Source organism: Maniola jurtina, chromosome 23 (assembly GCF_905333055.1).
Source record: "Maniola jurtina chromosome 23, ilManJurt1.1, whole genome shotgun sequence".
Lineage (NCBI taxonomy): Eukaryota > Metazoa > Arthropoda > Insecta > Lepidoptera > Nymphalidae > Maniola > Maniola jurtina.
This window is the reverse complement of record NC_060051.1, coordinates 6,508,215-6,530,937: the sequence shown is the minus strand read 5'-3', so window position 1 is coordinate 6,530,937 and position 22,723 is coordinate 6,508,215. Positions and strand designations below refer to the sequence as shown.

Here is a 22,723-nt window from a genome sequence, read left to right as displayed (position 1 = left end):
TTACAGGTAACCTCTCCACGTTTATTAGCCACTCCCCTTTTTATCTTATCGTTATCGGCCAATCCAAATTGTACAATGAATAAACTTAGTGACTAATATACAAATCATCAAGCTCGTTTAACAAATCATCTAAGTAATAAAGATGTTTTCATCTTATATATTGATTACAAATATTATCCTTTATTATGCTACAATTCATCAACTAAAAACTATAAGAATTTTATATACAGTACGTTTATCGATCAGATGTTGAACAACTTCAGCCAATCAATGACGCCTTCTAATATGATGTTATGATTTGTTATGATTTGAGTGGCGCCAACTATCTAATCAGTAACTTCTATACGTTTATAGATAATTAAGATGGGCCAAGCTTACATTATATAGTTCCTAGAATTACTGGTAAGTGGCGTAAGTATCTATGCCTCTTTTAACAGGGCTCTCTCCGTCACTTTTTTTTCAGATTCAGATTCAGATTTATTTATTTGCTTTCATGTACTTGTTTCATGGTTACTTACTCCATTCAATCGTAGTTCCAATTTCATTTGAATATTAAGCTACCAAAGTCCATGAAATTTTGCAGACATATTCTAGAAACTAATATCTATGCCTGTGGTGTTTTAGATTTTTCTAAAAATATGTAGTTTTAAAATTATAGGGGCTCAAATATTTGTATGTGAATTTTTAAGACCGTGTAACTTTGAAACCGAATATTTTTACAGAACTACGTTTGTATGGAGCGAGTGACGGAGAGACCCGTCTTAATATCAAGAGCTATCTGGCTATGGTGGTAAAAAAATTTAGGAGACACGACTCTCGTTGGCACGACACATAATACATACATAATATACTGTTTAAGTTAAGTTAGTTTTTAAGTTTTATATTTTAAATTTTATATTTTAGGGTTTATATTTTTTTATTTTTTTTTATTTTTAGTTTTGTATAAGCGTCTTTATTTGTAATACTATGTTTATGTGTCGGTTTCAACGAATAAATTTTATTCTATTCTATTCTATTCTAGACATTTCATCGCGGTTAATTGCGGTATTTATTTTTAATGTTATATTTACATATTTAAGATTATTTTTAAGACGTACCTACCAACGTTGTTACGCTATCAAATTAAGAACTATCCTGTAAATCTGAAAGTATTGGAAAACTGATGCCGAAAAATAGAATTCCTTTTCATTCCAGCAAAGCAAAATCGCACATGGAATGAAAACGTTAGAATCTACTCGTATTACGGGTTGGTAATAGGTATGTCCAAGTGAAAGCCGCTTGATCGCGAAACCAATTTCGAATTTGGCCCGTAGCCTGCACTGAAGGCGTATTGGACGGATATATACCCTGTTCTATATACAGAGTGCGAACCAGTGAGGCAAAAACTAGGAGGATTCCTAAAGAACTTTTAGTCATTTTTATCGAATAATCTATAGAAAATCGGCCTACTTGTAAATAAAAAAACAAAGTGTTTTTTGCTAGAAAATAATACATTATATTTGGTTGGCTCAAATTTTTTTTCTGTTTGAAATAGGTCCTAGGTAATTTTTAGTACCTACTCTCATTTATTTGATAGGTCAATTTCTTTATGTAATATTTCTTTGAAGCCATTTTGTTAGGAAACACAGAGCAATAGACTTGATTCACCTGGCTCAATTCAGCTGGGTGAATCAAGCAGTAGTAGTCAAGGTACTGTTGACTAAATTCACTTTTTTTTTCGTGTGGAAAATCCGTCATGGGTACCACCAGGGAAGAACAGCGGTTATGTCGGACTTAGTAGTAAAAAAGGACCTCCTCAAGGGACAAGCCTCGTTACTCCGACAGCGGATGTCCGCCGCAGTAGACCTCCTACTGGGACACTACGTGCCCCCAAACACCGTTAGAGGCATGCCGGAACCAGAGTACAGTACAGGTCCAGTTACAGCTTTATTATAAGTATAGAATAGATGTCACCTCTCCACATAATAGAATTATCTGTCCTGAAGACTATTGAGTAGTTGTGTTGTATAATAGGCGTTGTACATTGTTATTCAATAAACGTTGCCAAAACCTACCCTGTGTATTAGTTGTATAATATCTAGGTAAACATTGTATGGATGCCAGTTCATTCATAATACACAGTTGAGCTGTGAATGGACCCACCATTCAATAATGTGGTACGCACTGCTGATAGTTGGACTCAGAAATCTTAAACCAGTATTCTAGTATCTAAATTATTGCAGTTAGTATTATTCTGGACTAGAGGATGCCCGCGGCTTCGCCCGCGTGGTTTTCGGTTTTTTTTAATCCCGTCGGAACTCTTGAATTTTCCGGGATAAAAAGTAGCCTATTTCCTTCCCCGGGATGTGTCCCAAGTCTGCACCTTTCATTAAAATCGGTTCAGTGGTTGGGCCGTGAAAACGTAGCAGACAGACAGACAGACAGGCAGAAAGACAGACACACTTTCGCATTTATAATATTATAAGTATATATTAGTAAGGATCTAAAGAGAGTAGTAGGAAGTGGTTGGATGAAGAAAACTCAATAAATCAATCATTTTATTGCTGGGTTATAAACAGTGGTCTTATTCTAAACTTATTATTTAGTACAGCCTTTCGCCTCACGGCAAACATTTTACACTAAAGTAAATGAAAATTACAATGATTAAAAGAATAAATAAAATATAATATAATAAAAGCTGAGGAATTTTTACATTTAAGAGGGGTCTCTCTGTCACTCGCTTCATACAAACGTAGTTCCAATTTCATTTGAATATTAAGCAACCAAAGTCCATGAAATTTTGCAGACATTCTATAAACTAATATCTATGTCTGTGGTTTTCCAGATTTCTGTTAAAATATGCGGTTTCAAAGTTACGCGGTATTAAAAATTCACATACAAATCTTTGAGCCCCTGTAATTTTAAAACTACATATTTTTAGAAAAATCTAAAACACCATAGACACAGATATTAGTTTCTAGAATATGTCGGCATACTTTGGTTGCCTAATATTCAAATGAAATTGGAACTACGATTGTATGATGCGAGTGACGGAGAGAGCCCTGTTAAAGCCACTAAAAGAGATCTATGTCCAGCAGTGAACTTCTATCTGTGAATTTTTCCATTATATTATTATTCGTTGTGTCGTCGACTTGGGCGGCCTGCTCTGAATCTGGAGTGAGTTCGGCTGGCTAAGGCATAAGGTATGGAGTAAGTGACGGAGAGAGCCTTGTTAAGTAAAGACATATAGGTAGGTATATTCGGGGTACTATTATGTGATTAACAAAAAGGTGGTAAGTACTACTTACAACCCTCAACAATAAGGCTCAACATACGATCAATCAAACAATAGGCTAAAAATATATTATTATGTCGATTTACTGAACGCTGCCTTTCCACCCTGTAAGTATGTAACTTTATATATGTATAGCTACGTTGTATGGATGGCACTTTAGTCTTAAGGTACTAGTTGTGCCATGAATGTATCCGTTCAATGTAGTGGGGAGCGATGGCCGTTGGATCTAGAATTAGTATGGAGCCGTTGGATCCAGTCTAGGTTGGTGACTATGTAGAGACATGGTGTGATGACCAGTATTATGGACTGATAATAAAACGAGGAGTTGCAAGCGGCTGGATAAAAAAGGCTAAGGACCAATTACTGTAACACTCGATAAGAAAGGCCTTTGCCCAACAGTGGACATCTAAAGGCTAAAATGATGATAATAATAACGTAGCTTAATAAAGCCTAACAGAAACCGAGTGCTGCCAAATTTCCAACGTGTAGGTATATGGTATACCTAGGTATATGCTTAAGGTACTAGTTGCGCCATGAATGGGTCCATTCAATAATATGGTGGGGACTCATGGATGGAACCAGTATTAGAATGGAGCCGTTGGATCCGATCTAGAGTGGAGACTGTGTAGAAATAGTTTTTTTAGAAAATATTTAGTTGACATATTACTTCTGTTGTGACGGCCAGTATGATGGACTGATACTAAAACGGGGGTTGTAAGTGGCTGGATGAAAAAGCTCTTTGTCCAACAGTGGACTTCTAAAGGCTAAAATGATATGTAACATTATAGAGCCTAACAGAAACAACGCTGCCAAATTCCCACCCTGTAGGTATATAGTATACCTAGGTATACTCTGTATGGAAGGCAGTTCATTCTTAAGGCACTAGTTGCGCCATGAATGGGTCCATTCAATAATGCGGCGGGGAGTGCGCAGGCGCGGCATCGATCCTTAACCGCGGGCGTGGAGGGCGCCGTGCGGTTTCCACTGGACCAGTTTGATGCCGATGGGCGTGACGAAATTGTTCCCTTAAATACTATGTTGGTCGCTTACAGATGAACGGCATTTTGTCGACGATAGAGGTGAATGAGAAAGAATTAAAGACGCTGGACGAAATGCGGAAACACAGGGGAGAGTAGTCATATGTCAGTTGAAATGCAAAGGTGCGACCTGTAAGAGAGAGCGGAGATTTTTAGTACTTGAAAGGCGTTGGGCAATATCCTCAATGGAGTCAGGCATCGTCCAAGAGGATTTTCCTCTTCCCCAAACGAGAAAAAGAGGTGACTGTTGGCGACGCGCTGGTTGACACGCGACGACAGCAAAAGTTACCACTATCTACGACAAAGTGCCTTTTAAATCACACTTATCCATACTAATATTATAAATGCGAAAGTGTGTCTGTCTGTCTGTCCGTCTGTCTGCTACCTTTTCACAGCCCAACAGTTTAAACGATTCTAACGAAAGGTACAGGGTTAGCTTATATCCCGGGGACGGACATAGGCTACTTTTTATCCCGGAAAATCAAAGAGTTCCCACGGGATTCCCAAAAACCCATCCGCTTAACCGATTTGTATGACATTTGGTACCGAGGTAGCTTGCGTCCTTATAATTGATATAATAGGCAACTTTTTATACCGGAAAATCAAATAGTTCCCACGGAATATTTAAAAACCACGTCCACGCGGACGAAGTCGCGGGCATCCTCTGGTTCAAAATATTTTTATTCAATTAAACTTTTACAACTTATTAGTTATTAGGTATTGTTGTTAGTATACCTATAATTACTATAAGTTAGTATGATCTGTTGCGCTTGTGATATGCTCGTTCGATAATATTATATCATAGTTTTATCTTTTAAGCTATTACTTCTGTCGGCAGTCCACATCATGATTAACTCATATCACCAGCTCACTACTGAGAACGGTCTTCTCTCAGAATGAGGAGGGCTATAGTCCACCACACTGACCAATTGCAGATTGGCAGACTTCACACACCTTTGAGAATATTCCCACTTCTGCCAATTTTTTAACTGACTACGGCAAAGCCAAAAGGAAGGCTTGTTTATATCCAGATTCTGTGTGTTTCACCGTAACGCTTAAGCTACTGGGCCGATTTTGATGAATGAGGTGTCAATAGATTCGTCGTAAAGGTCCGGGTGACATAGGCTACATTTTATACGAAAAAATTGACCTAACGGATCACATGAAAAAAAGTTACCATAAAAACAATTTTACTATAATATTTCAGCGTATATTAAGACGATCGTAGTCGGATTTTAGTTTTCAACTTTTTATTGTCTATCGACACAATGGTCGTCCGACAAGCTACCCAGTGGACAAGCACCCCCGCCCGGAATGTTACGTTTTCAGCGACTACGTAGTAGGTATATCGTTTATACAGCGCCTACCTACATATCGCAATTTATTGACCATAAATATCGGTTTAATATTTTTAGCAGCGCTTCTGCGCTAGAATGGCTCTTTCATGAGCTTTTATGCCGTACTTCTGCATATTATTACCCGGGAGGCCTTGATGTTTGAATTGGTATTTATTCAAATATACTGTCATAAATATGTAGGTCTAGCTAGACTAAGACCTGTGGTCTAGACGTAGACTTTTGGATCGTCAAATGCCTACAACTACTGGTTCAGAATACCTGTCCTACTGATAAGAACCAGCAATAAACTCGGCGGTTGCTCTTGGGTGTATAAAATCTCAATTGATTTAGCCGAGAATCGAACTCAGAAGCTCTTCACAGACCATAGCGCTTCCCGATAAGTTTCTATTTTCATTTGCACTTGAATCTATCAGATAGATAGATTTGCAATCAGGCAGACTCAATGGACTCACGTCAGGCGTTGGCGGACAGGATGACGGGGAGTTAATAGGATTTCCTTAATCGACTGACCCGAATGCGCGGGGTGGCAATTTGAGATGGGTTAGCCAGGGCAACTATTATTTCAACTTTAGGAAAACTGGCTAAGGAGACTGCCCCTAATTGGAATTTCGTTATGACTCGTAGACAGTAAGAAAGAAACACTTTCATGTCTTAAATTTTGCTACGTATCACATCTTATAACTGAGTTGGATATCCCGGCGGCGTTTCATACACTTGAGTATTAAAGCCAACATTACAACAACAGCCTTACATTTTAGTATTGCTTGTATTCATATATATAAAATGAATGTATGACCAAGCGACACGCTTTTTTCATAGAATATTAGTCAAGTTCATCACGATGACTAATATTTCCCTTTCCCCTCCAATTAAGCGTTAAGCCTGTGTTAGGAGTAGGTACGACAATAGTGCAACAGGTGGAGTTGAACCAGCGGCCTTTCAGATTTCAGTCCGCTCCTTTAACCGATGAGCTAATGAGGCTTTGGGCGTTTACAATAAGCGTGGGGCCAGACGAGCGTAACTTTTTGAGATGTAATAAATAATAATTACTAATAATTTATGGTTGCATTCGGTTTCATATAAAACTCCGAAATTGCCAGTTGAGTTGTGTGTCGCGCTTTTTCTGTCCGTCGCGTTTGCTTGCCCACCAGAATTTCAGTTCAACCGAAACTATGCGACCGAAAATACGCGACTGACAACTCACAAAATTACGCTCGTCAGACCTCACCCTAACATGCGACGTGCGACGACGATGCATCGAAAATATCTATAAAGATGCACAAGACATCGTGAACATCGATGCTGGATTCAATTAAATGTTCTATATTTAATTTTAAACCCCCGATCCAAAAAGAGGGATGTTGTAAGTTTAACGTGTGTATCTGTGTATCTGTCTGTGGCATCGTAGCTCTTAAACTAATTAACCGGTTTTAATTTAGTTTTTTGTTTGAAAGGTGGCTTAATCGAGAGTTTTCTTAGCTATAATCCAAGAAAATCGGTTTAGCCGTTTGAAAGTTATCAGCTCTTCTCTAGTTACTGTAACCTTCACTTGTCGGAGGTATCACCAATGGATAGTAGTTAAGAAGATAAAAGGAATGGGTAAGAAAGAAAAGTCAGAAGCTTTATATATTCTCATTTAATTCCTAAAACTCATGAGGTAAACAACACTAAACTATTTGTCATACCAATCGATTTTAATCTCAACAAACTGCTAAGGTAATAATTCGTACGCATTCAGATACAAAGTTACTACTTACTTACGAAATGTGTGAAAAAAGTTTGTACGCAAACCCTTACAATTTTACTGACAGGTAGGTATACATTTTTTAAAACAATCCATGTGTAATACTCGTACGGGCACAATACTGCGTTAATAAAGGAATTTTATTTAATCACTAATAATTTACACTACGTAATACTAAGATACATAAATACTCGAGTAATTAAAGTTTGTGAAAGACGAAAACGTAAAAGAATCGAAATAAAAAACGTGAACGTAAAATTAGATAACATAACAAAGATAACAACCAATAATAATGTTGAAAGAATAAACTTTATTGCAGAGAAATAGTTTGAGACAAAAGAATTGGTTTAAATGAATCATTTGTAAAAAGGATTGACTTAATAATGTAAGAGTACGACAAAATATTTAATTTAAATAATTGTGAGAGTAATAATGTAATTTTTCTACATTGAGTGAACACACTAAATACATTAAAGTAAGTATACAAAATAAATTGAAACGATGACTAAATATTTATGGCACGGCCTTTTTATCGTATAACGAAAGAACTGCTAACGTAAAGTAAGAAAAGTCACAAGAAAATACCTCTAAGATTGAAACAAAAACTGAGTATACTGTTAGAGACATGAGACAGAGTCGTAGGAACAATAGGAAAGGTCTACAACTAAAACAAATACTGATACAAGCTAGGAATTTTGGAACTGTAACGTGCGAGTTCGTCGAAAAGAGTACAGAATTCGTCGAAACAGAACGTATGAAACAGTTCGCCAAAAGTTCTAAAACTAATACGGGAATGGACTATACATGTAGCCGGGAATAAAACAGGAATGCAAAGGTTATAAAGTTAACTGTAACTAATACTGATCTGATAGTGCAGAACTTTATTTTAATTTTAAACATTAAAATGAAATAATATGGCATTTTATGGCTACCTCATGGATCACATAATGTTAGCACTCGTTTTCTGTACAGAGCCCAATTATTTATTGTATTTTTTATACACTAATCTTCATACCAATATTCGTATAACAATAAGATTTTTTTATTAACATATCTTTTTTCATATATATCTAATCTTATTTACATTTTATAAAATTGACGGTTTTTTCTCCTTTCTTTAAATACGTTTAATAGTTTTTTTTATATATAAATTTGTGTGTAAAAACTAATTGTCGTTTGAAATAGTTTTCAATAATATTTAAAAATATATTACTCTTCTAAAGATTTTATAAATGCTTCTGACATAGTGCGTCATTTAATAACAACATTTTTGTCTTGTTGAAACTTTCATTATCATCATCATCAGCCTGTTGTTTGATTCCACTAAGTGATAGTAATTATAGTAATTTATCGAATTCATAAGAATTGTACTGTATTTTAATTATTTATTTAGTTGAAAACTATTTCAAAGTCAGATTGTATTGTCATGAATTCACCTGGGAGGCACAAAATGGTGTTCTTAACCCAATTGTTATCGCCCTCTATAATTTTACGAAACCTAAATTAATAATACTATTCGTAAAAATGTCTTTTTCACGGGAAGTAATAAATATAAATACTTTTATATCTTAACTATCATCTACATTGGTCAGGATTTAGGATACACACTTATGACATGCACTTAGAATAATAGAATCATTTCTAAAATCGCTTCGCTTCGAGAAAGTGTCATGTTGTAAAAATGCATTGCAAAAGTTATTTGAGAAATGAATTACGTATATATTGTCTATATACATGTGTTGAGTATAATTCGTCATATTCATTATCAACAATGTACAAATTGTTAATTTCATAAAATTTGGCACATAATTCACCAAACACCTTAAAATTTAATCTCAGAAACTATTTTGCGTCTAAGGCACAATTTTTGAGGGAATTTTCTTCGAGCATACTACTACGTTTACAATTTTATTGCGTGGAGTGCTGCAGGGTACTCTTTCAGATCAAATTTTGTTCCACATATTTAACAATGGTATAGTAGTCCGCTTTTGTTAAATATAGTTAACATTAGTATAGTAGTATCGTAAATATTTTGATGTAGTTTAATATTATATAGAAATCTAAGCAAATATTCACAAGAGTTTGTTTCAAAAAATCCAATTAAGACAAATTTAATTTCATAGTACATTTATTGATGGCCTAGTGTTCTATTCAAATGTTTTGCACTATATAGTCACTTGTATGAAAAAATCCAAAGACACAATTTGAACTGGTGCATAATAGGTCAGTTGGTCGCACTGGTGGAAGGTCCAAGGTTCGCTTCCTGGTGTTTGTACTTGTGGGACGTCATCTGGGAGAGACCGAGCACAGCAAAACCACACTGTAGACAATGGTAGTGGGTTTGCTTCTTGCTGTGGATGCATTGAGGCTCGTAGCCGCAACCTGTGGAAGAATAAAGGATTATTGTTAAAGTCTCATTAACAAAAAAAAAAACATCTGCAAAACGATGACCGTTAATATATCCTGTGCAATTGTAAGGAGGCTACAGCCGTTTACCCGTCACAATACTAGACATACTTTCAAGTGATTTAGAGTTCAGTTATAAGTACTCGCTAGTGTAGCATGTAGAAACTGATAAGTGGTACTAGGTACCACTAGGTGGTACTGTAAATATTTAATATTTACAGTATTTATTTGTAATAAATATTTTTCATAACATGTCAATAAATAAAAATAATATCGAAGCTCGTCGTTTGTATGCAAAAAACTGAGAAAAGATTTTTGGCACTACTTGGAGACCTATAGAGTCCAGCAGTACAAGCATCATATTAGAAATTGGCTGATGAACGTACGAAGCGATTTGCCTCCTCGTTTCTAATTTGAACCGCTAGGATATGGAATGCATATCCAGCATCCGTTCTCCCCTCCACTTTTAACATAGATATCTTCAAGTGAAGAGTGAATAGACATTTACGTTAGCGCGCTCTATCTTAAGCTGTATCATCACTTGCCAGCAGGTCTGATTATAGCCAAGCACTATAGTCTATAAATTTTAAAAAAAGGATGATAATTAATTCTCACCTTTGCTAGGTTGAAATTTCTCGAAGCCGGCGGCTTGTATGGAGTCCAGCTTCTGATGTTGGCGACGATGCGCCACCACTTTGTTAGTGTCAGTGCACACGAACTCGCATTTGAGGCAGTGGAAATGTGATGCCTTGTTTTGACCTGTACCTACAACAAAATTCACGGAATAGTAAAAATAACTGTTTTTACTATAAAATTATAGGTAGTGAATAAGTTTTCAATGAAACCATTAGAACATGAAGAAACTTATAAATTAAGAGGATTGTGTTACATTAAAATAATTAAAGGAAAGAAAAACTGATTGAAGGGGAGTAAGGGAAAAAGAGATAAGAAATTTATTTGCATAGAAATATATAAGGAAAAGTTAATTGGACATGTAACAAAAATAGAAGGGTAAAAGTGTGAAAGAAAGAAAAGGAGGAAGAAAAGCAGATAGTTAGATTCACAAAAAGAATTAGAATTTTACAAACACACTAGGAAAAAGGTATAAAATAACAAGAAATACGAGGAAAAAAAAATTAAAAATAAAAAAAAATTATTGTTGAAGCTTAAGATATCATTGTAAAAATTAGTAGACAATAATATGATATTTACCGAAAGTTGAAGCATGTGGACACTCAGGTCTTTGGCAGTATACGTTCGCTCGGTACTGTTGGAAATCGCCACCCATCAAAGTGTCTAACCTGTAAAAGAAAAAGAAAGATTAATCTTCAAAATTTTCGATATACAGACTTGAAGAATTAAAACGATAATAACATTTAACCTAAGTACAGAAATAAAACTAAAGAAGTTCATCATTATTGTCAATTAATAGAAAGATTTTTTCCTACATAATGAAAATGCATTGAATGAGTAAGGTTTTCAATCTTAAACAAGGGGAAGCATAGTAAAGTAAACTAAAGTAGAAATGATCAATAGTTAAGAGGGGTCTCTCCGTCACTCGCTTCATACAAACGTAGTTCCAATTTCATTTGAATATTAAGCAACCAAAGTCCATGAAATTTTGCAGACATATTCTAGAAACTAATATCTATGTCTGTGGTTTTCCAGATTTCTTTTAAAATATTCGGTTTCAAAGTTACGCGGTCTTAAAAGTTTACATACAAATCTTTGAGCCCCTGTAATTTAAAAACTACATATTTTTAGAAAAATCTAAAACACCACAGACACAGATATTAGTTTCTAGAATATGTCTGAATATTTCATGGACTTTGGTTGCTTAATATTCAAATGAAATTGGAACTACGATTGTATGAAGCGAGTGACGGAGAGAGCCCTGTTAACAATTAGTACCTTTCATGTCTGGCTGTGTGCTGCACGAATCTTGTTTTGTCACAGAATGAGTAGCCACAGTCTTTCCTCGTGCAGTGGAAATGAGTTTGGTGTTCTCTGAAAAAGATACTGCTTTGATTAATCCATTTTACATTTCAACTACCTTATACCCGTATCTTCATTTACGTGGACTTCAGAAATTTTAAACCTTTAGGGTTTGAATTTTCATAAGTTTTTCTTTGCGGATGTCTATGTCATGATAGTTATCTGCATGCCAGTCTCTAACAGTCAGTAACAGCGGTCAGTAACAAGTATTAATGAGAGGTTTTTTTAAAGAATATAAGCCATGTTAATCGTGACTAATATTCCCCTTTCCCCTCAAATTAAGCGTAAAGCTTGTGTCAGGAGTGGGTACGACAATAGTGCAACGGGTGGGGTTTAAACCGCCGATCTTTCGGAATTCAGTCCGCTCCTCAACCGTTGAACTATCGAGGCTCTGAGATGAAGACTCTGAGAGTGTGAACTTTAATTTTTTCAGACATACCTGTAACCACATTGCTGATAACCACAGTCCTCATTGAACCGGAATCGAAGGTACCCTTCAGGGATGGGCTCGTCTTTCAGCACCCTCATGTGTGGGCCTCTTGGAGTGTGCGTGCGTCTGCTAATAACACAAAATAATATAAGATGTATGATCAAAGCAACAATCATATGAGAAACATCAGTGTTTTGAAAATAAGTTAGCCAGATGGTAATTGGTGGCATATAGCACGTAAACTACAAAGATTCATAAAACATTTATATTAAACTAGCTGATACCCGTGACTTCGTTCGCGTGGATGTAGGCTTTTTAAAATTCCCGTGGGAACTCTTTGATTTTCCGGGATAAAAAGTAGCCTATGTGCTAATCCAGGGTATAATCTTTCTCCATTCTAAATTACAGCCCAATCCGTCCAGTAGTTTTTGCGTGAAGGAATAACAAACATACACACACACACACATACAAACTTTCTCCTTTATAATATTAGTGTGATGTAATAATCTCAGATCTTTGATCAAAGAAAAAGCTTTCGTCAACAAATTATATGAATGTAATAACTAAGCCATTTCGATCAAACCTACAAAGCCAGAACATTACTTATCCTAAACAAAATATTTCAATAATTCGTCATGGGTATTGTCTGTTGGGTTAAGTGCGAATATTTATAGTAATTACTCAAGAAATAAGTACAGTGGGTATTCATCATCAATTTACAGATGAAGATAAATAAAGTGTACTTACGTCTTTGCAATCAGCTCGGCTTCTTTGTCCAAGCCTGGAGGAAGACCGTGACCTTGAAGAAGACTTTGTTCTAGTAACAACTCTGGTGGGTACATCATCGTTGGGTATAGCGGGAACGCATTGGCACTGAAAGGAAACAATAAAGTTCTTATATGGACGAAGCCTCTCAATGAGATTTTCGGTCTAACTGAATATAAGAAGAAAAATGAAAAATATATCATTTGATTTTTATTAAAAGATATTAAAATCAAAATTGATAAGACACAAAATAATCAGTAAAAACGAAAGAGTTAAACTTAATGGTCATTTGAAATTAATAACAAGGAATATTATTATTGATTATAATAATAAATATATCAATTATGAATAAAAGGATGAAATTAATGAAAAAGAAGCTGAGGAAGAGGGTATAAAGTAAGAAGACAGTTAAAAACTTTTAGATCTTACCCCTGTGAAAACAACGCAACTTGAGCAAGTCCTGGCAGACCTGCAAGTGACGCGGTGTACTGCTGTTGCATCTTCAGCTGCTCTTGAAGGCTGCCTTTGCGACCCCCTGCCAAATATTGCTGCAAGAGGAGACTTTGTACTGCTTGTACCTAGAATAGTTAACCCCAATGTTAGTATAAAACAACAAAACAAATCAAAAAACAAGTAGGTATATTTAAAAAGACAAGGATATTTAAACAAAATTCTTATACATAAAATCCAAAGCAGGTACATTGAAATAGTTTTCAATTGAAAAACCCCTAAAGAAATTTTAGAGAAAATAAAAATAAAAGAATTTAAATAATTTTAAAAGAATTTAAACAAGCAACTATGTTTCAACTAGATTAGAGGAAAGAAATTAAAAAGAAGACATCAATGGGGACAGAGATAAACATTGTTTCAAACTTGCTTGTTCTGCTGGATTCGGTGCTCTTTGATTTGGTGATGGCGATTGTACGTTTGATGATGTAGCTGTCGAAGGTAATATTGATATTTCTGGGTACTCTCTCTCAAGGGTTTCCTAAAAACAGATACAAATTAGAATAAAATTAACAAATAGTTGAGAAATTCAAAGAATTTTTTGTCGGAGAAAAAAATTAAGAATTTAGATAATACATTTTTTCTTGTTGTACTTTTGGTTAGGAGTTTTCGTCATATTGGATTTATCATTTGATTAATCAAACCAGTATCATAAGAAACAGTTCTTAAGAAACAGCGGTGCAGAGTCTTAAGTGGAACAGGGTTTCTTAAGAAACAGTTTATGAATCGTTTAGCAATTATGAGGGAATCAATGACCCGACAAACGCACACACAACCACACTCTTAGAAGGTTAAACATGTAATCCTTGCATAGTTGAGACTTACTTTGCTCACCTTGGTAGCAGCCAATCCTATAGGTCCAGGGTCCATAGAATTACTATGCTTCTTTACCATATGGCTGAACAGAAGCTTCAAGTCCACATACGCTTGACTGCAATGAGGACAATGGTAATGCAAATTCATGCCACCAGCGTTTTTGTTCAAAGGACAAGCTTGGTCGTGACATGATGGCGGTATCGTTGGTCCTGGCATTTTTGCAGCTTCAAAAGGTTTCTTTTCAAATTCTCTCATTTTTAGCTCCTTTGATGGTGACGCGTCGTAGATGCTTCTTGGTGAAGGCGATGATGTATTGCTTCGGAGGTGAGACGATGGATAAAATGTTCCCGTCGCTTTTACTACTGAAATTAAGATGTAGACTTAGATCCAGTTGCATGAAAAGCGGTTAAAGTAAACCACCAATAAAAAGTACTCATATCTCCATGAATGAGAATAATATAATTAGAATAATAATAATAATTATTAGAATATTATATGTTTATAATGGTATGACAAGATTGTATTCATGACTATGTTATTGTATTATTGCATACCGAAAGGTAGAATTTGGAGCACCTAACAATAATAGTTTTAAGATTTGTAAACTAACCCAAATTCGCAATAAAGATTATTGAATTGAATTGAATTGAGGTTAAAGGAAAATTTTATATCAAAATCAAACCTCCAAATTCAATTGTAACCGCAATGTAACTTAAACCGCTTATCATGCAACTAAACTTCAAAATAGTATGATAATGGTAATTATTTTCTGACAGCAAGCTAATTCAGTAAAGATAGAAAGAGTTAATAGTTAAGACACTGTTTTCTATCTTCGTTAGCATTAGTAACGGAATTAATTTGATAAACTGATTTCGTAATTGAAACTATGAAACTGGATAAGTTACATAAGCTTACATAATAACAATGAGCCAACATTCGTAATGATCAGAAACATAATTAATATTAATTGATCGATGTTTGTTTATGTCTGTATACATTCTCTCATTTATTTATTTTGCACATTTTACCCTATTTTTAAAAAATGTTCAAAAATAATAGCAATAACAAAAACAACAAACAATAAAATAACAAAAACAACAGAAAAAATAACAGAAACCCAGAAAGAACAAAAAATAAAATAACAGCAACAACAAAATCAATAAATAACAGAAACAAAAGAGAAATAAAATAACAGAAACAACAGAAAACTAAAGTAACGGAAGAAAAAAAAACATTGGATAAAAATACGGTAAAATGGGTCCCACTAGCAGCGGGGTGAGTATACATTCTATTATTATTATTATCTAACTCTTGTACACAATTATCAAAACTGTTGTCTAATAAGATTTATAGTTTAGAATAACGCTTACCCGAAACATTGTCCTGATCTCTTTCGAACTCATTTTTAATCGAGAAATTAGTTGGACCATAATCCATTTGGTCTTTCATAGACGCAATACTATCAGCTGAAGCCCTTTCTTTAATTGAATAATCTTTGGCTTCATCATAAGATTTCTCTGGCTCCTCACTCTTTATAACTGGAGTTCCTCTACCGTGTTTATGAGTTGCCAATGCCGAATATTGGGTTAAAATTGCTGGGCAATTATTTCCCTGAGCACAGTGGAAATGTGATCTCAACTGGTTTTTGAAGCAACTCTTTCCTCCGCATTGGTCGAAAGAGACAAAGTAATCAAACCCGTCCAATAGTGGACTAACCGCGTGGGATTCTCTCATGTGCGTTTCCATTGTAATGTGGGCTTCGCTTGCAAAGCTACAGTTGAAGCAATGGAGATGGATCCTCGTTGATCGTAATTGGCAGTTCGAATAATATTGGCTGCATGATTCTGATACGGTAAATACTTCGAAATGTTGGAATCTGATACGCTGTAAAGTAAAAGTAAAGCAAGTTAAAGAAATTCGTAAGAAGAGTCCAAATAATTGTAGTTAGTAGTAGGTACTTACAGGAAATTCTTCTACAGTGGTTATAACTGGTGATTGTATGATGGGAGGTAGTTGATTGCTTTTTGGAAGTTTGAACGAAGTGAATATGGCTTGTGGTGTTATCTGTAACAAAAATGTAAATGTTATTGAGAATAAAAAACTGGTCAGGTGCGAGACGGACTCCCACATGAAGGGTTCCGTACCATCGTACATACATGATCATAATTATGGAGGTCAGGATCTAAAGTGACATTATGCTCAGAAATTGAGAATTTTTTTTCCCATGTAGGTTATTCACAATGTCACTTTTTGGCCAAAATACTACTTTGAAGTTTCTATTTTCTCAATTAATCTATTCAGAAATTGATTACATTTTGATTCTCATGAGAAAAAAACTTTATGATACTTTTTGATCTCAATTAATTATTAAAGAGCAAACTTACATTATCAGTCCAAACTTCTACAACTCGGTTCTTTGGAGGTCTACCCCTCTTCCTGCTAAACATTTCATCCAAGGAACTGGACGGATTTACATGCTGTGGCACTATACCAGGGTTTGGACCAAGGCTGAGCTGAGCTTGCAAGTTTGGAGCCAACTGAGAAGATAAACTTGGCGTCATTTGGGCCAAGTGTGCCAAATTTGTTGGCAGATTTGGCAAGGTCGGTACTTGGCCAAGTTGCGCTGCCATGTTCGGATGTAGTTGTGCCGAGAGTTGAGGAGTAAAGTTTGGCGCAAATCTGGCCGCTAAGTTTGGAGACATTGGGCTCAAAATGGCATGCTGACGGTGGTGTTCCAGACGCCTAAATGGATGCTCTTCTGAGCATAGAATTACTGCTCCACAATTTTCCTGGAAATAAGAATACAAACATATTTAATTAATGGATTTTGTGAAAGGATCTAGGGGCATATCGCATAAAGAATACTGTTCTATGTTCTATGATTATTGTTGAAAAGTTGTCACAATCCTCAGCAATAAAAAAAATGATGCAAAGAAATGTCAAAAAATTTCAGCGATACCTAATGTTTAAGATGCAAAAGTGCTAGTTATCACTGTTAAAGCTGTTCAGATACTTTTAAACGGTTTTTATGTGGCATCGGAAGTCGAAACGCTTTTCTTTATGATAAAAAATTATTTATAACTTTGAAGGTAGTTTTAAAGATTCTACACTAGTCTAGGGCGTTTTTAAACCAACCCTAAAGAGGTCCTCAATTTCGTGCGTGTTTTACTCACCCAAGTACAATGGTAATGGGTAATATCCCTGATGTGCTGGCAGGCGGAGTTACTGCATGGATTGTTCCTCGCGTACGTGATGAAGTAGGCCTCAGTCACTTGGTTCTGCTGTTCGTGCTCCATCACATGCTTCACCATTGTGTTATGGCAACTGTAAAAATGATATTATTAACTACTAGTTACTGATCCATCCGGGTTTCTAATAGTATAAGAATTATTAAATTCAGTTCAGTAGTTTCAGAGTGTGGCCTCGTCCACAAACTAAAGGTCGCTCAGCGTGCTATGGAGCGAGCTATGTTGGGTATCACTCTTAGGGATAAAATCCGGAACGAGGAAATTCGCAGAAGAACAAAAGCGACCGACATAGCTCAAAGGATTAGCAAGCTGAAGTGGCAATGGGCAGGTCATGTCTGTCGAAGAACCGACGGCCGATGGGGCAGACGTGTTCTGGAGTGGAGACCGCGTACCGGTAAGCGCAGTGTGGGACGACCTCCAGCCCGCTGGACCGATGACCTGAAGAAGGTGGCGGGGAGCGGGTGGATGAGGAAGGCGGAGGACCGTGTTTGGTGGCGCGCTCTTGGAAAGGCCTATGTCCAGCAGTGGACGCATACAGGCTGATGGATGGATGGATGGATGGAGTTTCAGAGTTTGCCTGCTAATTCGCATTTGACCAGCGTGTTGGACTTTACAACCCTGATCGTCAACGTCCTCATCGCCGGCTCACTACTGAACCGGCGATGGGTTGACGTTGACGATGATGATGAGTTTCCGAGTTAATTGATTGCTAACAAACAAAAAAGGGTTGATAATATAAAACCATCAACTGCGAGTCGGACTCGCACACGAAGGGTTCCGTTTTCGTACCATCGTACAATATAACACTTTTTATGAGAACTTTTTCATTAACACATTTTTTTTTTGTGATGGAACCACAAATTCACGGTTTTAGGAATTTTCACTTTACTTGTGCTATAAGATCTGCCTACCTGCCTTTCATGATTCTAGATCAACGGGAAGTACCTACCCTATAGGTTCCTTTTTTTACGGAACCCTAAAAAGAAGAGAGATTATAATCATGTATAGGTTTTACTAACACAGATTTTCTAGTTTCTAATTACCTATGAGCCAACTTGCATCCCTCAGCCAAGCAGTGGTAGTGCTTGTTGCAAGCACTGCATTTGTTGCATTTGTCTTCAGGGTCCTTGCCTCCATTGAAGGTTTCTATGTATTTGCGTGATACTTCGTCTATAAGGGACTGGTTCTGAAAAATAAAAATGTTTTTCTTTTATCCAGGGGAAACAAGTAGGTAGCACACAACAAATGGCTAAGTTTTGGTAATTTCTAGATCCAATTATATAGTCTTCATTAAATGCTGGGCTTGTACTCAGCAAGATCCAAAATTATAGACAAGCCAGTTAATGATTATAATCACATTTTTACTGTAAAAGGGGAAAAATATAAAAGCACGTTATAATCGGACGCCACCTTCAATTTGAAGATGGCACCGCTAGGTAAGGCAGTCAGTATAAGAAAATCTTTTTAATCTTGTATCATCTTCTTCAATTTAAATTACATTTTGCCGGGCCAGATCCTTTACGTCATCCATCCATTGTCTTATGTGTCTTCCATGTGTTCTTTTTGCGAGAATCTTGCCTTTCAGGATCAACCTTGGAAACTTGTATGGGAATCTTTATTGAAGATGCCCAAATGCTCTGTGCGCTGGTCACTTCTAACATTAAAAAAATAGTTAAACTATAAATCATTGACCTGAAGACCTTAAGACCTTAAGACCTGAAGAAGGTGGTGGGGTGCGGGTGGATGAGGAAGGCGGAGGACCGTGTTTGGTGGCGCGCTCTTGGAAAGGCCTATGTCCAGCAGTGGACGCATATAGGCTGATGGATGTACTTACAAATGGTTGAGAATAATCATCCATCATTGAGCTGGACATATCGTCGTCCCCATGCATGGTGCTGCCGGGGGAGTACATGCTGAGGTCTGCGCCCTGCTGCATCAGCGCGCTTTGGATTACTGATGGTGGTAGACTGTAAACAGAAATATAAATTACTAGATAATGTCCGCGAAAATTACGCAGATCGGTTGATCCGTGGCGACCGTAGTATTCAAGGTCAATTGAACACATTTTCAAAAAAAAAAATTAGTATGTCTATAAGTAAATTCTTGACATGAAATTTTAAACTATAATTCTTTCAATATCAATCAAAGCAAGTATCCCAAATAGTAATCAGTTTTGCAAATGAACTACGTAGAGATGAAGTGAAAGTAATTCCTAAAGTTCTTAAAAAATCCAGTTTTTGTTAATTTCTCACTTAAAAATATCTTTATTAACTGACTAGCTGATGCCCGCAGCTTCGCCCGCGTGGATTGGTCAGATCCCCTGCAGCATCAGGATTGAGGAGTTGGAATCCAAATTTTTTATGAAACAATGTCGCAAAGTTCCTCTATCGATTAAAAAAGAAATGACGCAAATCGGTTCAGGAATCACGGAGATTTCGGTGTACATAGGTAGAAAAACACAACTCCCTTTTTGAAAGTCGGGTAAAAAAGTAGCCTATGTTACTCCCTGGTCAATTCTCTACTTGTCTGTGAAAATCCCGTCAAAATCGGTTCAGCCGTTCCGAAGATTAGCCTTTTCAAACAGACAGACAGACAGACAGACAGACAGACAGACAAAAATTTTAAAAACGTGTGATTCAGTTATAGCATCGTTCAAATAACCATGTGACCTTAATATGCGGTAGTTATTTCGATATTACAGACAGACACTCCAATTTTATTTATTAGTAAAGTATAGATTTGATCAATTTATTTAAACTCAAGGTCTTATTTTCAATCGAAAGAAAAGAGCTAAATCCATCCTCATTTCAAATAAAAACAACAAAAAAATATAAAGATATGGAAGAAATCTTACCCAAAGCTCATCTCCTGTTCCTTCCTCTCATGCTTTCTCTTGTGAGTGAAGATCTGGCTGCTGGAATGCAGCACGTAGTTGCAGTGAGGTCTGATGCAGTGGATGTGGTTGCAGGTGCGACTGAAGCGGCAGTCGCGGTATGGACAGGCCTCGTTCTTCATGTACTTCTTGAAACCGTCTTTGGAGAGGGCCTCGTCCTTGATGTGGTAGGTTTTGTGTTTTTCTAGAAAGAAGAGTGTTTAAAATTCAAGTAGAAGAAAGATACAAGTGTAAATTAAAAATTTATAACACCCCCAACAAACGAAGGTTACAGTAACTAGAAAAGAACTGATAACTTTCAAACGGCTAAACCGATTTTCTTCGATTATATCTAAGAACACTCTCGATGAGGCCGTACCTTTCAAACAAAAAAAACTAAATTAAAATCGGTTCATTAGTTTAGGAGCTACGATGCCACAGACAGATACACAGATACACGTCAAACTTATAACACCCCTCTTTTTGGGTCGGGTGTTAAAAATGAACTTGGAAGAATTTCCAGATTTATTCACCGATTATTTTGAACTTACTACGTAAATGCTTAGGTCATTCAGAGTATTTCAATTGACTACATTCCTGCTCTTTTGCTCGTGCGATTTTCCTGTGTTCTTCGAAATCATAAAATTTAAATGATCAATTGGTTAAATTGCTTACTCTCAAGTGAATACACTTGTATACCAGATCTTATTCGAATTCTTATGCATCGTCATCCTTACTCAGATGATTGCTACAAAATTGAGAATACTCATAGTCACAGAGTCTTTAACAGGGCTCTCTCCGTCACTTGCTCCATACAATCGTAGTTCCAATTTCATTTGAATATTAAGCAACCAAAGTCTATGAAATTTTGCAGACATATTTTAGAAACTAATATCTGTGTCTGTGGTGTTTTAGATTTTTCTAAAAATATGTAGTTTTAAAATTACAGGGGCTCAAAGATTTGTATGTGAATTTTTAAGACCGCGTAACTTTGAAACCGAATATAACAGAAATCTGGAAAACCACAGGCATAGATATTAGTTTCTAGAATATGTCTGCAAAATTTCATGGACTTTGGTTGCTTAATATTCAAATTAAATTGGAACTACGTTTGTATGAAGCGAGTGACGGAGAGACCCCTCTTAAACTTTAAATATCTTGGTAAGTCTGAGAAATTCTTTTGAGGCTTTGAATCTTTATGATAACCTTGCTTATATAATATAATGTGTATCACATGTACAGAGAATATTAACCAAGGCTTTAACAAATAAATATAATGCTTCAACCTTGTTTTACATTAAGTCATTTCTAATAACCCTGACATCATTTTTAGTAGAATTTAGCACTTGTTCTACTTCAAATGTTTTTCAAAGATAGTTTTTCTAATTAACGTCTTGAAAGCATCTCGCATTCTCATTATTCAAAATCTGCAGCCGTACGTAGTCAAAATTTACGAAGTGATTTGACCTGAATCTAATTCGAACCACTAGAATATGGAAAGCCCTTCTAACATCAGTTTTCCCTCCGTCTTTTAATATAGCTTCAAGTCAAGAGTGAATAGGCATCTCCTAGACAAGTGCGCTTCATCTTAGGCTACATCATCACTTGCTAGCAGTTCTGATTGCAGATTATATACGTCTATATAAATTTTTAAGAAGATACTCATTCGCACTTACCCATATCAGCTTTATTCTTAAACGTATATGTACAGCCAAGTCTTCTGCAATGGAAGTGTGTGGTTCTTTGGCCAGCGAAGATGCAGTGTGGTGCTGAGCAGTTCTCAGTCGCTCTGAACCTTTGGAAGCCTTCCTGGAGGATGGCTGAGTCCTTGCGGTGGTAGTTTGCGTGCATTTGGACGTCCGATGTAGATATGTATACCTGGAAATTGGTTAAAAATTAAGATTAATATTTACAAAACAAGGTACTCTTCTAGTTTGAAGGGAAAAAAGAACAGTAGGTATGTATGTTTCGCATGGCAAGTTGGATAAGCATTTAAAATAATCATTGACTCTAGAAGATTTCGCCGTCTATGACGAGAAGTCTAGGTTATTTGAAATTAAAAAAAAAAATATTAACCATGCTAATCATGACTAATACTCCCCTTTCCCCTCCAATTAAGCGTGAAGCTTGTGCCAGGTAAGTACGACACCAGTGCAACGGGTGGAGTTTGAACCGCCGACCTTTTGGAATGCAGTCCACTCTTCAACCATTGAGCTATCGAGGCTCTAAACTTTAAACTCTGTATGGAGGACTTCGTCTGTGATGGAGTTT

At 36.2% G+C, this 22,723-nt stretch overlaps 1 protein-coding gene across 10 annotated transcripts in view; it reads right to left on the bottom strand.

The window, feature by feature from the left end:
• Positions 1 to 7,289: 7,289 nt before the first annotated feature.
• LOC123877463 overlaps positions 7,290 to 22,723 on the bottom strand; it is a 196,724-nt gene continuing 181,290 nt past the window's right edge. For 3 of the 10 annotated variants that reach the window (XM_045924265.1, XM_045924267.1, XM_045924266.1), the window contains 17 exons: positions 22,129 to 22,330; positions 20,435 to 20,657; positions 19,415 to 19,547; positions 18,624 to 18,766; positions 17,506 to 17,656; positions 16,717 to 17,121; positions 16,295 to 16,396; positions 15,703 to 16,216; positions 14,342 to 14,694; positions 13,887 to 13,997; positions 13,439 to 13,587; positions 12,992 to 13,117; positions 12,254 to 12,373; positions 11,731 to 11,826; positions 11,032 to 11,120; positions 10,435 to 10,587; positions 7,290 to 9,795 (listed from right to left, as the gene is read on the bottom strand). In XM_045924265.1, the coding sequence (XP_045780221.1) occupies positions 9,638 to 9,795; positions 10,435 to 10,587; positions 11,032 to 11,120; positions 11,731 to 11,826; positions 12,254 to 12,373; positions 12,992 to 13,117; positions 13,439 to 13,587; positions 13,887 to 13,997; positions 14,342 to 14,694; positions 15,703 to 16,216; positions 16,295 to 16,396; positions 16,717 to 17,121; positions 17,506 to 17,656; positions 18,624 to 18,766; positions 19,415 to 19,547; positions 20,435 to 20,657; positions 22,129 to 22,330 (3,228 nt within the window). In that variant the 3' untranslated portion in view covers positions 7,290 to 9,637. The remainder of the gene's footprint in view (positions 9,796 to 10,434; positions 10,588 to 11,031; positions 11,121 to 11,730; positions 11,827 to 12,253; positions 12,374 to 12,991; positions 13,118 to 13,438; positions 13,588 to 13,886; positions 13,998 to 14,341; positions 14,695 to 15,702; positions 16,217 to 16,294; positions 16,397 to 16,716; positions 17,122 to 17,505; positions 17,657 to 18,623; positions 18,767 to 19,414; positions 19,548 to 20,434; positions 20,658 to 22,128; positions 22,331 to 22,723) is intronic. The other 7 variants (XM_045924270.1, XM_045924275.1, XM_045924271.1 and 4 more) reach the window with 7 other exon arrangements.